This window comes from Cheilinus undulatus, linkage group 24 (assembly GCF_018320785.1).
Source record: "Cheilinus undulatus linkage group 24, ASM1832078v1, whole genome shotgun sequence".
Lineage (NCBI taxonomy): Eukaryota > Metazoa > Chordata > Actinopteri > Labriformes > Labridae > Cheilinus > Cheilinus undulatus.
In genome coordinates, this window is record NC_054888.1 from 3,481,898 (window position 1) to 3,496,925 (window position 15,028).

At 40.2% G+C, this 15,028-nt stretch overlaps 1 protein-coding gene across 5 annotated transcripts; it reads right to left on the bottom strand.

Annotated features, from left to right (window-relative positions):
* Positions 1 to 190: 190 nt before the first annotated feature.
* prkag3a (protein kinase, AMP-activated, gamma 3a non-catalytic subunit) lies at positions 191 to 10,379 on the bottom strand. 5 transcript variants are annotated; one of them, XM_041782223.1, is made up of 14 exons: positions 10,236 to 10,379; positions 9,656 to 9,909; positions 9,498 to 9,537; positions 9,282 to 9,382; positions 9,097 to 9,178; positions 7,064 to 7,122; positions 5,609 to 5,669; positions 5,468 to 5,522; positions 5,248 to 5,374; positions 5,009 to 5,174; positions 4,355 to 4,392; positions 3,215 to 3,361; positions 2,950 to 3,143; positions 191 to 392 (listed from the first exon to the last, which is right to left on the bottom strand). In XM_041782223.1, the coding sequence occupies exons 2-13, from the start codon at positions 9,671 to 9,673 to the stop codon at positions 3,027 to 3,029; spliced, it is 1,011 nt and encodes a 336-aa protein (XP_041638157.1). In that variant the 5' UTR covers positions 9,674 to 9,909; positions 10,236 to 10,379; the 3' UTR covers positions 191 to 392; positions 2,950 to 3,026. The 5 variants fall into 5 exon arrangements, with proteins under 5 accessions (XP_041638157.1, XP_041638156.1, XP_041638158.1 ...); XM_041782222.1 differs by having other exon boundaries at positions 9,656 to 9,924; XM_041782224.1 differs by lacking the exon at positions 10,236 to 10,379 and having other exon boundaries at positions 3,050 to 3,143; positions 9,656 to 10,222.
* Positions 10,380 to 15,028: the final 4,649 nt, after the last annotated feature.

Below are 15,028 nucleotides of genomic sequence, written 5' to 3' on the forward strand. Positions count from 1 at the left end.
TGCGAGTGTTAAAACATTTTTCCTACTGCTGCAGCTATTCAAACTGAATAAATACAGCCAATGTGTTTTATCCTTATTATTATCATCATCAAAGTCCTGTTATGTAACCAAACATACACTATATTCCTCTGCATTTAATCAATAGATGAACACTGAAAACACCACACCGAAGTTAGTTTTGATACAAATGTTTAATACAGAAATACACAGTCATGAGTAAACACAAATATTGATCAATTTGATCAAATGCAGCTAACCTGGGCAGTATTAAGGTCAGCGCACTGCCCATTATTATTTGAGCACAGTAATGACAGCGATGTAAACAGCAGCACAGCTGGAGAAATAGTCCTCTCCTCCTCCTGTAAGCTTTCTTTTCAGTCACAAGTTGATATCTGAAAGACAGAAACTTCAGTGATTCACCTCAGCAACCAACAAAATCCCAAGGATTAACAACTTAGCTTTTTAAATTCAGTTTGACCAAGGATAACTTATAACTTTGTAAAGAAAAAGCCTAAAATTAGAAAGAAACTTTAAATTTGGCATTCATAATTATCATCCACCTGAAAATTAAAATTTAGAAAAAGAGATAAAGAAAGCAAAATATGAGATAAAAGATCATTCTAGCAGTATATTTGTTCAATAAAATGGTAAATAAGAGATAAAAGTAGCAGAAAAGTACATATAATGTGATCAGAAATCATTATAATGGGATCAAAATGTCAAAATTCTGAGGTTATTTGACAAAAAGTGTGAAAACAAGAAATAAAGCTTAAGCCTGAGAGGGAAAAGTGCTGCACATAAGTAAATACACCTATTCCAAAAGAGTTGAGACATGTTAGATATTTATTAATGTTACAAAATAGTTGGGACAGGGTGAGAAAAAGCCTGAGATAGTTGTGGAATGTGCAAAAAAAACACCTGGAATATTCCACAGGTAAAGAGTTTGACTGGTAACACAGGTAATATAGCCATGATGAAGTTCACGTTTTAAAAAACTGTGTGGGCAAATAGTCCAAGAGTAAACAACATTCTGCAACATGCAACTGCAATAAAGTCAAAGAATTCACCATCTACAGTCCACAACATCATCAAAAGGTTCAGAGAATCTGAAGAAATCTCTGCATGTAAGGGGCAAGGCTGAAAACCATCACTGAATGCTGGTGACCTTTGACCCCCTCAGGCAGCACTGCATTAAAAAATGTCATCATTCTGTGATGGATTTTACGACATGGGCGTAAGAACACTTCAGAAAAACAGTAAATAAGCCGAGGTAAGTTAAGCCAAAGCCTTATAAACAACATCCAGAAGCCCCGCCCACTTCTCTAAAGTGGAAAGGTGTGCTTTGGTCTGAAGAGTCCACATTTCAAATTGTTGTTGTAAATAATGCCTGTGGATATTGTCATAGACCCAAAGTTCCAAAGCCAGCATCTGTGATGGTGTGGGTGTATTAGCGTCTATGACGTGGGTCACTTGCACATCTGTGAATGCAGCATTAAAACTGAGATACAGAGTTCAGAGCAACATAAGCTTCTGTTTCAGGGACGTGCCTGCTTATTTCAGAGAGCCAGTGCCAAGCCACTATCACCTGAGTTACAACAGCATGCAGGGCTGTTTCTAGCTTTGTGGGGGCCCTATGCCAAATGCTGTTTGGGGGCCCCGAGCTTGCCAAACTGTGACGGAGAGGTTTCAAACCCAGTAAATGATCCACAAACATGCTAATGATGCATGCATGATATGCATGATAACCACTCATATTAAAATTAAACATAAACATATCTATATGTCATAAATAAAACACATATTGAGTGCTTTTGAAAATTGTTTACTTTAAAAGCAAGAACACAACTGATGTCACTCACTAACTAGCATTCATCCGAGGCTAGCTGAGGACAAATGACAAACTATTTTTGTGACCAAAATGAAAAAAACGAGAAAATGTTTGTTAAATCGAACAGGAAATGGATCTGCCAAAAATACACTGACCCAGTCATTCCCATGCTACCTGTCAGCGAACCTCAGTCACTGCATGACAGTGGAGTTCAACCCTGGCAACAGCCTATCATTGTGGCTAATTTCATTCTGATATCCTACTTTTATTTGTAAGCATACACAGGGATAAAGACAGGTGATCTTAGTTCTCCTCAGACGAGGCTGAACATTCAGCTTTGAGGCCCCCTATTGGCTTGTGGGGCCCTATGCATTTGCATCATTCGCTTATAGCAGGAAACGCCCCTGACAGCATGGCTTCAGGGTTAAAAGGGCGGAGCCTAGACTGACCTGCGTGCAGTCCAGACCTGTCTCCCACTGAAAATGTGCAACAACAGAAACCTCCTCACTGCTGAGCAGCTTAAGCTGTCCATCAAACAAGAATGGGAAAAAAATCCACTAATTCATTCAACAATTAGTGCCTTACGTCCACAGAAGCTTCCAGATAGTTATAAGAAAAGATGATGGAACACAGTGGTAAATTTACTCCTGTCTCAACTTTTTTGGAACGTGTTACAGGCATCAAATGCAAATATGCATGCATTTCCAAAAAAACAATGCAATTATCAGTTTGAATATCAAATATATATTTTTTGTGCTGCCCTCTATTGAATAAAGGTCAACAGAATTTTAAAATCACTGTACTCCTCTATTCACATGTCCCAATTTTTTTGGATTTTGATCTGTGAATTTCACAAGATTTAAAAATTCTATGACATAATGCAATCAAATCATGAGTTTGAAAAGTCTGTTTAAAGTTTTGGAATATGCATCCATGCATGAAAGAACATGCTTTTTCTCTGCGGGATTTTGTGTTTTGCACAGACAGTGGTCTAAATGTGAAAGGAGATTTCTATCTGATAAAGAGAGAACAGGGAGGAGGGGGTCAGTGTGGGTGGGACAGGGGTCATTGTGGGAAGGACAGAGGTTGATTGGAGTTTAAAGAGAGGCTCCAGAGCCTACCTGGCTGTTTAAACTGCTCAGGGTTCGAGCTTACACACGAGGTAAAGGAAGGAATTGGACGCTCTGCCCCCCCGGTGCTAGGACAAAAGTGCGTCAATACCTGCGGGGGATAGCACCATGGCCTGCAGCAGGTCAGAGAGGGAGATGATGCCTTTCACTATGTCAGCTCTGTCCACCAGGACCAGCCGATGGACCTGGAGCGGAGAAGATACGCATAAAGAACAGGCTTCTCCTTCATCACACAGTTCTTTATGAAAAAGTGTACCTCAGCTTGGACGATTCGATCGATGATGGTTTCCAGGGTTTCATCAGGATAACACTTTATTACTCCCTCAGTGAAACACGTACGCCTCCGGACGGCCTCCTGCATCGTCATGTCCAGGTTGTTGTAAGTCTTCTGAGCAGCGAGATTCTGGCAGAGAACAAAACAAGTCAGCGCTGTGCAAGCAAGATTTTATATACAGGAGTTATAAACTACAACAGTTCTTTACAGCAGTGGTTTTCAAACTTTTTTAGCCCAAGACACACCTAAGGTTAAGCCAGAATCTCAAGGCACACCACATTCAAATCGATACAAAATAGACTTTTTAAGTAATGTTACAGTGAAGGTGGCCTATAAGGGGAGATAAAGGGGAAAGCTTTCTGGGGCCATGCCAACTGGGGATCATGGGGGATCACGGAGATGGCAAAAGTGGGCAATAGGTGGAAAAAATAAGTTAAAGGTGATGAAAAAACATGGCAAAATTGGATTAAAAAAATAGCCAAACAATGGGTTGAAATTGGCTAAAACAAGTTAAAAGTGTCAAAATAGTGTCAAAAATGGGTTACAAGTGGTCTAAAAGGATTAAATGTTGCAAAAAGGTGGTAAAAATGGGATAAAAAGGCAAAAATTGGCAAAAAGGTGGCATGAATTGAAAGTGTCAAAAAGGTGGCAAATAGATCACAAGTGGCAGAAAAGTGGCAAAAAGGGTTAAAGCTGCTAGAAAGTGGTAAAAAGGGGGTTAAAAGTGATGGAAAAAATGGCCAAACAACAGCAAAATTTGGTGAAAAGTGGCAAAAAGGTAAAAAAAATGGGTTAAATGTGGCAAGAAGTTCCAAAAAAGTGGTAAAAGGCAGCAAAATGGTTTAAGTTGTCAAAAGAAGGGGCAAAAATGGGTAGAAAAATCGTTTAACTTGGTTAAAAATAGCCTGAATTAATAATTTCAACACCAATTTCAACCCAATAATAGCTTGCAATGCTTTTCAGCTCTTCATGAGGTAACTGTTAGCCAGGATGCTAGCACCAATGCTACTGATCCAACATATATACATATATATGAATTCCCACAGCACACCTAGACTTGCCTTAAAGCACACTAGTGTGCCTTGCCACACCATTTGAGAACCACTGCTTTACAGTACTCACAATGACATCGAATCTGGAGTAGAGCGACACCACTTTACCTGAGAAAAGAAAGAATTGGATGGTTAAATATCAGTGCCTGAGAGTGAATAATACAGCTAGGATACTTTCTTGAGTTATATACACATAATACTAGCCTGCCATCCAAACATGCTCTGACTGGGTTACTATTCTTAAGAGGGGGTGGAAATTAGACATGTTTACATGTTTACTGATATGACCAGTCTTCTCTTTGAAAATCCTTTTATTCTAATGGGGGTGGGGGTGGGGGTGGGGGGTGGGGGGGTGATGTCATGGCCCCGCCCAAATAAAACCAAGCCAGGAAAGAGCTGAAAAACTTTCAAACAGTCTAAATAAAAAAATTAGTCAGATGTAGATCTAAGAGTTTTCACATGTCTACAACAACCTTATTCCAACATATCTAGAGTGTTAAGACACAAAGTCTAGATTTTTCTTTACAGAGTCTTGAATTCAGTCTCAATGTAAGAAAACATCTTATTGTATCAGCAAGCATTTGGTAAAAACGATGATCTTTTTGGTTATTTATTTCTATGCTACACTGGTAGATCTTCAAAAATGAGACACAAGCATTAGGCACTGAAGAAAGGTCAGATCCTGAGTCAATCACAGCTGCATGTCACAATAATAAAAGTATACCTTGTTCGTCCACCACAGGAAGTGCAGACACTCGCCTTTCCACAAAAATAGAGAGAGCCTCATAAAGTGTAGCTGTTTGCTGGACTGTTGCAATGTTCCTGAACGTCCCGATCCCAAGCTCCTGGATCTGCTTCCCGACAAATGTCGGCTTGGGAACTTTTTTCCCCTGTGAACATGGAAATATGCCTTTAAATTAAACACATCCTGTTTAATTCAAGCGCTAGAGAGTTCAGTCTTACAAATATATGGAGGAACTTGAGGATTCTTTTGTGGGTGAGGATGTGCAGCACGTTTCCAGACACTGGGTCGATAACAGGCAGCCTGTGGATCTTATACTTTAATAAGGAATAGATGGCATCAAAGAGGCTGCAAGTTAAGAGAAAAGAAAGATTTTACAGTCTGGATAGAGGAGGAGGAGGACGGTATCACAGATCTGATCAGAGATGTCTGCATGCTAACCTGGCCTCTGGAGTGATACTTATAAGGAAGTGACTTGAAGACTGCAAGTAGACGTCTACAGAGAAAAACAAAGCAGAGCTATAGTGGGAATTCATGGACGTGTTTGCAGAGTTAATATGGGTTTATGTGTTTGTTATTTACTTTCAAATGAGTCACCTCTCCATGTTTCAATCTTGTGGCTCTCCAGCTCGTACATCTGAACCTTTAGAGAGAAAAAACATCCTGTTAGAAAGCCGCCATTAAATCAGATAATGCAGCCGTTCAAAGACCGGTTTTATGTCCAACTCTGCTAGGAGCTAATATGCGTTGAATATTTCAAACAAGCAGATGACTGCAGTGTAGCTCATAACATGTTATCAGCCAACAACATCATGAAGCTGTTTTATGTCCTATAGAGCTGGAAACTAGAACAAGTGCTGGGACAAGAAGTAGGGCTGTGGTGGCTTTTGTTGAGGTGTGATTTGTAAAAATCATAAAAGTGAGGGATGAACGTGAGACTTAACCAATAAGGCTTAACCTCGACCTATGACTTCTACAGAGGAGAGGATGAGACAGGAGCAAAGGGAAAGAGAGGAGAGGGAGAGACAGGAGCAAAGGGAAAGAGAGGAAAGGGGGATACAGGAGCAAAGGGAAAGAGAGGAGAGGGAGAGACAGGAGCAAAGGGAAAGAGAGGAGAGGGGGAGACAGGAGCAGAGGTAGAGAAACAAGGGGGTGATACAGGAGCAAATGGAAAGAGAGGAGAGGGAGAGACAGTAGTGGGAGCAAAGGGAAGGAGGAGACAGGAGCAGAGGGAACAACAGGAGAGAGGAAGACAGGGGCAGGAGGAGATAGTAAATGAGGAGGATACAGACTTAGTATTACAGGAAGACAGAGAGTTGGGATGACGATGAAAGACAGGATGAGAGAGAAAGAGAGGAAAAGAAGAGGCAGATGTTGGAGTGGAGGAAAAGAAAGGAGAGACAACAACTGGAGCAGAATAAAAGAGAGGAGAGAGGAAGGCAGGAGCAAAGGGAAAGTAAAGAGAGGGGGAGACGGGAGCAGAGGGAAATGGTGAAGGAGAGGCAGGAGTGGAAGCAAAGGGAAAGAGGGGAGAGGAGAGAGTCAGAGTGGATTTTTTGGAAGAAAATTCCTCAAAGTGTTCTTATCTGTCTGTCTGGGCCACTCATGTGAACGGACTATTTCAAGAATGTTTTATCGGATTGTCATCAAACTTACACACATATCTACTCTGACTGAAGGATGAACTCATCAGATTTTGGAGGTTATAGGTCAAAGGTCAAAGTTAGTGGGCCTTATGTCCATCCCTGACTGAACACGTCCTCTCTGACTGAAGGACTAACTGATTAGATTTTGGTTGAATGTCAGGATCACTGGGCCTCATGATCTGCACAAATTGCTATGAATCACACAACTCTCATCACCACAGCCCGTCTTCAAGAACAACCCTTGTTAAACTGTAGGGAAATTTAACGCCTCACAGAGGCCTTTATCCACCAGGTGGTAGTTTCTAGTGATGCACACTTTACATACATAATAAACTTCAAACCAGTGGGGCTAAGCTTAGTGTGATTTACTGGAGTGTGTGTTCATGCTCACCAAAGGAGATCTGTAATAGCAATGCAGGATGTTGATGAAATCTGTGATAGTCAGCATACCTGTGACAGAAAAGGCTTCATGGTGAAATATTTGCATCAGTAATACAGTTCAGTAATGATCAGTCAATGAATAAAATGTGGGACTTAAATGCATGAATCAGTGCAGGATTTATCATGGATTTCCACAGCTCAGCGTTAAAAAATGGTCATGATGTTAACAAATTATCAAAAGCAGACATTGTCATTTAGAAAGCAGGAAAAAAAGAGACTTCAATATTATATTAAAAAAAATTCTGTTTTCAGAAAGCCCAAGCTTATTCTTGGGTTTGTATAAAGTTTAACACAGCTGAAATCAAGACCTATTGAGTTTGTGAAAAAATATTTGTCCCTTTCAGATTTCAAGTTTTCAATATGCAAAATAAATGAGTCAGCCTTAAAATTTAGGGTCCAAATTTCCAGTCAAGCAAACTTAAAGTTGTATTGAAATTAATCAGTGTTGAAAATTTAGAGACGGAAATTTAAACAATCAAATTTTAGTTGAATTAACATCGATCATTTTAAAGCACAGGGTCCAAATTTCAATCATACAAAAATAAAATCAAATTGAAATTGAGAATCTTATATTCTCTACCATATCTTAATCGAGCAGATTTTCACTAAAAGTGAAGTAAGCTAAGAGATCTCCAACACACCATTGCACCATCTAAAGAATTTCAAGAGCAGATGAGAAACAAAGTCACTGACATCCATCAGTGTGGAGAGGCTTACAAGGACATTTTTAAGGCTGTGGGACCCTAGGGAACCTCAGTGAGCGCCATTATCCACAAATGGAGAAAACTTGGAAGAGTGGTGAACATTCCCAGGAGTGGCCGGCCTACCAATATGACTCCAAGAGCACGTGGACGACTCATCCAGGAGGTCCCAGAAGTACCCAGAAAAACATCTAAAGACCTGCAGGCCTCACTGACTCAGTTAAGTGTTCATGATTCAACAATAAGAAAGAGACTGGGCAACAATAGCATCCAGGAGAGATTTCAAAGGCCAAAACCACAGTTGACAAAAAAAGAACACAAAGGCTCCTCTCACATTCACCTGTGTATGGTGTTTTAGGACATCCTCAGGTCTCGGAGGGAGGTGTCAGGTGTCATGTGAAAAAGCATCAGGTCTCAGGAAACAAGGTGTCAGATCTCAGGAAAGAAGGCATCAGGAAAAAAGATGTCAGGGAAAAAGCGTTAGGCATCAGGAAAAAAGGCAACAGGACAAAAGGCGTCAGGTCTCAGGAAAAAAGGTCCCACCTGTTTTCCTGAGACCTGATGCCATTTTTCCTCAAGACTTTTTTCTGACTTCTTTTTTCCTGACATCTTTGTTCCTGATGCCTTTTTTCCATTTGAACGCTGTTTCCTGAGACCTGATGCCCTTTTTCCTGAAACTTTTTTCCTAAAACCTGCCACCTTTTTTTCTGCCGCCTTTTTTTCTGAGAGCTGACACTCTTTTTCCTAAAACCTTTTTTTCTGAGGCCTTTTTTCATAAGACTTGCCCCCTTTTTTTCTGATGCCTTTTTCCTGACGCGTTATTACCTGACAACTTTTTTCCTGAGACCTGCGCCCTTTTTCCTGAAACTTTTTTTCCTAAAACCTGCCGCCTTTTTTTCTGCCACCTTTTTTCTTGAGACCTGATGCTCTTTTTCCTGAAACCTTTTGCTTGGACAACAGACACATTTCCCAGCCTAAAGTGAATTCCTTAGATGCCTCAGTGTCTATTTTTCCTTCATGAAATAAACCTTAGTTACAGTACCACAAATCTCCAGTTCTCCCCAACAAATCAAATCACCTGTAAAGAATTAAACAACAAGAACAATCATATCTGTCAACGGAGCGACAGAAATCCATGATTCATCCTACATTATTTTGAGCACTAATGCTTCTCTAGCAAAGAACGGCTAAAGTGCATTATTAAAGGCTTATTGTGCAGTTATGTTGCCTCACAGAAGCCATGATATGACTATAAATAGGCAATTTAAAATTAATTTCTTACCCACAAATCTCTGTAACTTGCTGTCCCATAAAGGCGCAGCCCTCAAGCCATTTGCCACCAGTGCAAAAAAGGCCTTTTTTACCTGTGGATGAATAATTCAACACCTTTACAGGCAAAAATAGCAATCCTCTGACTACTTCAGTGCATGTCGCTGAGATTAAGAGCTGTTAGAAAAGCAGTCTTACTTGTAGTTTGGTATCAAAGATGACCAGTTTGCAGCTGGTTGGAATGGCATCATAGCAGCTGTGGCTCTTCATGAAATTCATGTAGACTGTGGCATCAGCATCTGAGAAAAAGCACACGTTAACAAGCAGGCACACACCTACAAAGACACAATGACAAGCATGGACGTGAGCAGTACCTCTTATTTCATGCACATTTGAACGCTGTTATAATCCTACCGTGTGTCTGTGATTCCTTCCTCTTCCCCGGGAATGACACCTACAACACAACACAGAAGACATTCTCCTCATGACATTGTCCACATAGCTTGACATACACAACACCAGCTTTGTTCCCCACACAACAACCCCTTCTCTCATCCTGGAGCAGCGTTCACCTGTGAGAAAGGCTCCATTCTTCACTGCTGTGTCCATGAAAAAGTCCTTTAACAGCAGCAGATAGGAACCATAGGGTGACTCGGCTCCGTTTGTTACCCTTTCCTTCAGAGCACTCGGGTCTATATTAGGAACTCTCCGAGTGGTATGTGTCAGCCACAGCCAGGGGAGGGGTGGAAGACGCTGGAACAGGCTGGGGGGGAGGGACGCCACTGCAGATTCTGCACAGAAGCAGACTCCCGTCTCCTTCCCGTCGCTGGAAAACACACATCTTCTAGCATTGTTTAAGGGAATGCATTTCTCTTTGAGAGGAGCTGACATTTTCAAGAAATCTGTCATCATTTTCATGCTGAATTGATCCAAAAGCATGCTTAAAAATAGATTTTCCTGGGCCTGTATAAAAGGGACAATTTCACCTGCTATTTCAGAAAAAAACAGCGTGAAATTGAGTCAGTAATGTCAAGAAATGTCAAGGTTGGTGCAGTCAAGGTCAATGCATTCACAATGGCATGTTTATAGGTTTTCACAGCATCAAAATTTTAAAATTTGACACAATAGCAGATAAAAACAAACCATGCTTACCTTGACAACAAAAATAAAGTCCCAAATGGCTGCTAAATAAATACAAAACTCAGGATCATGAATATTAAAATGTCAATATTGAGATCACGATAAAATAAACATGCCTACTTTCACTGACATGATAGCACAGAGCGCTGGTCTAAAGTGCTGGCCAGCATTTAGAGAGCTTGTTCTCAGTTAGCATGTGACAGCCCCCCTTAGTACATCATGTCTCCAGGAGCTGATTGGTCCAGCTTTTGCAATGCTGCCTGAAGTAAACTGTGATGTTTGTGGGAATTAAAGCTTTGAGTGTTTGTTGTTAGAAGTAAAGCTGTGTAGGTGCCATCTCAGATGCCCCTGCAGTACGTAAAACATGACTGAAAGCCATTCAAATGAAATAAATGTGATAAAGTGCTCATCAAGGTACCCTTACTGTGGATATTATGTGATAACATGCCCTACAGAGTGCCCTTCCAGTGGAAAAACATGCAGAAGTGCCTCTGGAATGTCGTCTTAAATGACAAAGCATGGTAAAGGCATCTACTCAATGGATGAAATGTGGTAAAGAGTGCCATCAAGGGTGCCCTTCCAATTAACAACACGTGTATAGTGTAATCTTAATGGACAAATCATGGTAAAGTGTTCACCCAACAGACAAAGTGTGGACAAGTGCCCTCTATGGTGACCTTTTAATGGACATGACATGGTAAGTTGCCCTCTAGAGTGACCTTTTTAATGGACAGGACATGGTAAAGTGCCCTTTAGAGTGACCTTTTAATGGACAGGACATGGTAAGGTGCTCTCTGGAGTGACCTTTAATAAAGAGAGGACATGGTAAAGTGCCCTCTAGAGTGACTTTTTAATGGACAGGACATGGTAAGTTGCCCTCTTAGAGTGACCTTTTAATGGAGAGGACATGGTAAAGTGCCCTCTAGAGTGACCTTTTAATGGAGAGGACATGGTAAAGTGCCCTCTAGAGTGACCTTTTAATGGACAGGACATGGTAAAGTGCCCTCTAGAGTGACCTTTTAATGGACAGGACATGGTAAAGTGCCCTTTAGAGTGACCTTTTAATGGACAGGACATGGTAAAGTGCTTTCTGAAGTGACCTTTAATAAAGAGAGTACATGGTAAAGTGCCCTCTAGAGTGACTTTTTAATGGACAGGACATGGTAAGTTGCCCTCTAGAGTGACCTTTTAATGGAGAGGACATGGTAAAGTGCCCTCTAGAGTGACCTTTTAATGGAGAGGACATGGTAAAGTGCCCTCTAGAGTGACTTTTTAATGGAGAGGTCATGTTAAAGTGCCCTCTAGAGTGACCTTTAATAAAGAGAGGACATGGTAAAGTGCCCTTTAGGATGCCCTTCAAGTAGAAAAAAACATGATAAATTGTCTGCTTATTGGCTGAAATGTGGTAAAGTGCCCTTCTAAGGTGTGCTTTAATAGAATTCTGGGTAATTGCCCTTTGGGGTGTCCTTTCATTGGAAAAAACCTGCTGTAGTGCCGTCTAAAGTGCTCTTCCAGAAGACTACAGGTGGTTAAAAGTCCTCTGGAGTGTCCTCCTAATGGATAAAGAGGGGAGAAGTGCCCTCTTGGATGACCTTCCAGTGGACAAAACATGGTAAAGTGCCCTTTTGATGGAGAAACCATGGTAATGTGTCCTCCAGAGTTCCCTTCCAGTAGACCAAAAGAGATGTAAAGTGCCCACTGGACATGACATGGTAAAGTGTCATATAGGATGCCCTGCCAGTGAACAAATCATGGTCAATTGTCTGCTAATTGGACGAAATGTGGTTAAGTGCCCTGTATTTTGCCCTTCCAGTAGACAACAAGAGGTTAAGGGCCATCTGGAGTATCCTCTTAATGGATAAAACATGGTAAAGTGCCCTTTAGGCTTCCCTTCCAGTGGTGAAAACACATTAAAATGTCCACTCAACAGATAAAATGTGGTTCTCTCTAAAGTGCCATAATTTGTTCTATTTGCATGGGATTAGAATTACCTTGGGACCACTGGTAGTTTGCAATTATCATGTGGGACGTCTGTGTTTTAATCCCATGCAAATCAAAGATGTCTATAATTTACAAGATAAAAATTCCAGGCCGAATTACCGACCATATTTCAGCACACACACACACACACACACACAGGTTCACAGGTAATACCAATCAAGTGTGAATCAGAATCTTTTTACACTTCTGCTCTTTTTTCTAATAAAAAAAATAACAGAAAATCTGTGCAGGACAGTCTCAACAAAGATGTGACACATTTATGTTAATAATACTGATTTTCTTTCAGATCATTTTTGTTCACAATTGTCTATTTTGCTCGATCTGTTCATTTAAACTCTACTATCTGAGTGTACATGTGCACAGCGCTCCTGCTAACCCTCTCTTTACCTGTGCCTGATCTAACATTAGTATTATTTAGTCTGATATTTCACACATAACACAAATAATGATTTGAAATGTGTTGCTCATTATTCATTGATTAGTCTTTTACATTGAAAATTTCAGTGCGAACATTTTTGAGACCTCTGATGTGAAAACAAAAACAGTTAAACCAGCGTCTCAAAGAAATGCATTCTTTATTAGCTCTACAGATTTTTTACAATATTCGTTTTTTTACACCATGTACAAAAATTAAAGGACTTCCAAAACGTATCAAATCTGATGCTCAGTTTACCAAAAGGTTCGGTAACAAATCAAAGAGTCCCGTGGACCATGTGCAGCTGTGAATATAAAAAGAAAAGCCATTCTTTACATTTTTCCTCATGTTTTAAAAAAGACACTCGACTATGAAGTAATAATGGAGTGAAATGTCCTTTAGCAACCCAAACTGTAGCTACATGTGCAAATCAAACAAACAGTGCTGTTAGCGTGTTATATTCAAGATTCTCACTTCAAAACTCCAACCAGAAACCCATCTGTTATCAACACACCAAAGGAAACCCAAGGTTTCTCTCCTCAATTTGGCTGAACTGATAATAGATCTAATAAACCCTCTTACTGAATAAAAATAAAAAAATAAAGACAATACGAAGGAATAAGGAACTTTTTTGGCTTAGAATGACCAGGGTAAGAGGAGACTGTTAAACTGAGGTATGGAGGTGACATCTGCATTGTGTTTGAATAGAAATATCTAGGTTTCAATGTAACGATGCAAACAGTAAAAAAAGATCTGCTGTAGGGAATCAGTGCTTGACCAAATGTCTGATGAAGACGTATGAATATATGGAAACCTAAGCCAAAATTTAGCAAAGTAAACAAGAGAAATCCCTTCTTCTTGAAAAATCACCACCATACGAGGAACAACCTACAGAGCAACTTTCAGATAAGCTGCAAACCCTCCACACACTTTCACTTTTCACAGCAAGAGCCAAGCAGCTTTAACATAACAGGATATCACTCAAACCCACTGCCTCACTTCTAACAGGGCTGAACTCTCCAAAAAAGTTGGGAGCAAAACAGAGAGGTGTACTACAAAGCAGGATCTGCATGAAGATAGTCATTTTACTGAGCTTACCTTAAATGCATCACAATGACCTAGTTTAGTTCATTATCAAGCGATTTTCCTGCTGATTTCTACACTGGATTACTCTTTTTAAATAAATGATGCTTGGGGCAAAGTTTGGGAGTGTTACCACGGCTGTTTCTACCTGAAGACGGTTAAAGGTGCTGCATTATTGTTTTTTTGAGTCTCCCAAGGGAAAAAGGTGAATGTTCAATCCCGTTGCGGTTAAGGACGTCCTGTGTCTGCATTTTAAAGCCGTATATTGGCTCATTGCTCCATAAGCCACAGCTGACTTTTAGATGAGAAAACAGATGTTCAAAGTGTGACTTATTTACCAGATTGTATGGTATTTGACTTAAATAACATCAACCTTCCCCTGGCAGCACCAGGGGAAGGTCATTAGGAATGCAAGCAGGGCACGGATGAGATGGACGCGACACATGAGGATTGTAAAAAATGCAACATGAAAATAAAATACTGCAGAAATACGACAAACATGAGGGCAAGACTAATGCTGAATCAGCTAAACCAGTGATACTCAACGCATGGCTCTGGAGCCACATGTGGCTCTTTTGTGATGATTTTTGGCTTTTTTATGTCTTAATTTGAAATATTATTTCTCCAGAAAACCTTGAAAAGGGACCACAGAAATTATCCTTTGCATGTCACATCAATCAGTTTGAATCCCCACATTTATACAGTTGGCTTTAACTGTCAGCCTTTACTTATTCCCTGTATATTTCCATTACCTTTATTTGCAAATCTTTTCAATATTTTAGCCACTTTTAATCCATTTTCACTGCTTTAAGCCCACTTTAGCCATTTCTTTTTGCCCATTTCTACTACTGCTATCCCATTTTGGCCACGTTTTGCCTCTTTTATCCTGCTTTTTGCCATTTGCAAGTTTTCCCTTTTTTGCCACTTTTCACCTGTTTAAGCTTTTTTGCCATTAAATGCCACTGATTTCAGCATTCTTGCCACTTTTTGACCATTTTTCCCTACATTTTAGCCCATTTAAGTCATTTTTACACTTGTTTAAATGCCATGTTTTTTGGCCATTTTTGCCACCTTTAATTCATTTTTTGGTAACTTCTCACCCATTTTTGCCATTCTCTGCTCTATTTTGCCACTATTTCTCCCTGTTTTTTTTCACTTTTCACACACTTATTTGCCATTGTATGCCTATTTTGCCCCTTTTTTGCTGCCTTTTGACCAGTGTTTGCCACCTTTTACTTATTTTTAGTGCCACTTTAATCAGTTTTTGCCACTTCTCACCACTTACATTGTGGCTCTTGCAAAGGCA

Bases quoted from the DNA above. Each gene is read 5' to 3' on its own strand.
- prkag3a (XM_041782223.1), bottom strand. The intron at 5,375-5,467 runs GTTAGCATGCAG...CTTAACTTGCAG, and splicing joins AGTATCACTCCAGAGGCCAG to CCTCTTTGATGCCATCTATT. The intron at 3,362-4,354 runs GTGAGTACTGTA...GTTCTCTGCCAG, and splicing joins ACTCCAGATTCGATGTCATT to AATCTCGCTGCTCAGAAGAC.